The sequence below is a fragment of the Malania oleifera genome, chromosome 12, assembly GCF_029873635.1.
Source record: "Malania oleifera isolate guangnan ecotype guangnan chromosome 12, ASM2987363v1, whole genome shotgun sequence".
Classification (NCBI taxonomy): domain Eukaryota; kingdom Viridiplantae; phylum Streptophyta; class Magnoliopsida; order Santalales; family Ximeniaceae; genus Malania; species Malania oleifera.
Genome location: NC_080428.1, coordinates 11,570,989 through 11,573,373, shown reverse-complemented (window position 1 = coordinate 11,573,373; position 2,385 = coordinate 11,570,989). Strand labels below are relative to the sequence as shown.

Below are 2,385 nucleotides of genomic sequence, written 5' to 3'. Positions count from 1 at the left end.
GTGCATTGTTTGAAGAGACATTATTTCACAACAAGGGGGGAATGTCATTCATCCCACAATCTCCTCCCGATCAAAGCATCACTTGGGAATGTAGCTGTCACCCAAGTCACCATGGAGCTGAATTTCTTATCACCCAAGTGACACAATAATCAGAAGTAACGATCTAGGCGATAAAATCCATGTAGCCATCAAGTAACGTTGATTGCCTAGTCATTAGCCAAAAGTTGCCTAGTCATTAGTGACGGGGCAAATAAGCATTAGGCAAACGGGTCAACTATAATAAATTGAACCTTTAATATTATGGAATGGTCCCAATTTATTATTAGATTTTAATGTTTTAGAAACCATTGGGTTTTTAATATTTAGAAACCATAATCCGCCACCTCTTAACAATCAATGGGGCCGACAGAGTCAAATCGGATGCAATCTCAGTGCGCCCAAGGACAGAGTCCTCAGTACGCATTCCCTTCTTGGTGATCTTGTGGTTGTACTGATCTTGAAATTGCATATACCTTGAGTTTGGATTGAGTTTTGTTTCAACACATAATAATTACTCTATTTTTTGTTTCAACACATAACAGTACTGCATAGAGATGAAGTTGAAAGAGAAAGAAAAGAAATATGTTTGTTCCTCAGCTCAATCACCTTGCAAACTGGTGGCAGCAGTGCTTAGCATTCCAAGAAATTGTAAATTCTTTGGCTTCATCACCTTGCAAACTGGTGGCAGCAACAGGGCTTTGCACTCCAAGAAATAAAAGTTCTATCTGCATTTGCTAAAAATAGAAAGGCTTGACAACCTAGTGTAGTATGGTAGAACATGGTAAACATAAAGTAAGAGTTTAATTTATTCACAATTTACTAAATTCTTCCTATTAATATTGTCTGTTCAATTTCATTTATACCTAATTCATCTACATGAAATATCAGAAACCTACTAATATTGTCTGTTCAATTTCATTTATACCTAATTCATCATCAAACAAATATGCTATGCTTTCTTCTTCCTCTTCTTCTTCTTCTTCTTCTTCTTCTTCTTCCTCCTCCCAGCTTGTAACCTGCAAGATGTTAAGAAACAAAACATGGACTTTTGATGCATTTGATTTTAAAAACAATAAGAAATATCAGCGAATTGAATCAACAACAAAATTTCACAGTAAATCCACATTAACAAAACTTTTTACCCCAACATCCAAAAAATTCTTAAAATCGGCGCGCCAAGAAATAGACAACCAAAGAACGTCTTCACAACATTTGATGAGATAAAATGAAGAGGAAGGGAAAGAATTTTCAGACAACCTAATGCGATGCTCTTCAATTTCGTCGAGACAAAAGAATTCACCGACTGTATACAGAATCAACCACTCCTTCGCGTGTTTAACCGTGAGGAAACCCTAATTATTTTCGCAGGAAGTACTTCGTCTTCGTTTTCAGTTCATGGTTCAATGGAGTCCCCCTGCCTCTCTTCCTTAGGATCGGCGCTCTCCGAAGCCACCTTATCAAGGAGGTCCCCAAGCTTTCTTGCGACCCCAGGCGTTGCATCTCCGTCGTCCATTCCGCAGTCATCGTCATCGATGAGGGTCGTGAATCGCCGCCTCTTCACCACGATCGGGGCCGGCGGAGTAATATCGGATGTGGCAATCGCACTGCGCCAGGAGCCACGGGGAATTGAGTCCTCGACGGTACGCGTTCCTTTCTTGGTGATCTTGCGGCCGGGCGGATCTTGGAGGGGATGACGCGTGAAGCTGAGGCCGGCCATGGAAGAGAGCAAGGGGCCCAAGACGGACTGCGGCGAGTCGACGCGACGGCGGATGAGTGCGTCGCCGTCGTTGCCGTGGCAGTCGTGGAGGCGGGAACGGTGGATGCTGCTGGCGGAGAAGTCGCCCATGGCACCTCTCTTCAATCTCTCTCTCTCTCTCTCTCTCTCTCGCTCGCTCCTCGCTCTGGGTGGCTGCTCTCCAGGAATAACCGCTGAGGCAGGGGGTTCTGAATTCTGAGGAGCTGCTTTTACGAGTTTAAAAGGAGTTGAGAAGACCGACTTGAAATTTTAAAAATATCTCCGGTCTTGAAGTTCAAATTTATTAGGTTGTGTTTAGATTGAAATTAAAATTAAAATTTATTACAATTAAAAATAGAATTGAAAATAAAATGTATCATAATATTCTGTATTTATATAATTCTAGTTAGTATAAAAAATTTATTCAGTTAATTTAATATGAAATAATAACATTATATGTATAATTGTTATATAATATAATTTATTAAGCTATAAAATAAATAATCTTTTACAATAAAATCATTTTGATAATCATGCACTTGATTATAGTTTGCTTGTTATATTTTATCATATTATTATTATTATTATTATTATTATTATTATTATTATTA

The 2,385-nt window shown here is 39.1% G+C and overlaps 1 protein-coding gene across 1 annotated transcript; it reads right to left on the bottom strand.

Moving 5' to 3' along the window:
- Positions 1 to 1,432: 1,432 nt before the first annotated feature.
- LOC131143828 (uncharacterized) lies at positions 1,433 to 1,885 on the bottom strand. Its single transcript, XM_058092198.1, has one exon. It carries the CDS (start codon positions 1,883 to 1,885, stop codon positions 1,433 to 1,435), a length of 453 nt encoding a protein of 150 aa, XP_057948181.1.
- Positions 1,886 to 2,385: the final 500 nt, after the last annotated feature.

What these genes read in the sequence shown, in the direction of transcription:
- LOC131143828 (XM_058092198.1), bottom strand. Translation starts at nt 1,885, where the DNA reads ATGGGCGACTTCTCCGCCAGCAGCATCCACCGTTCCCGCCTCCACGAC.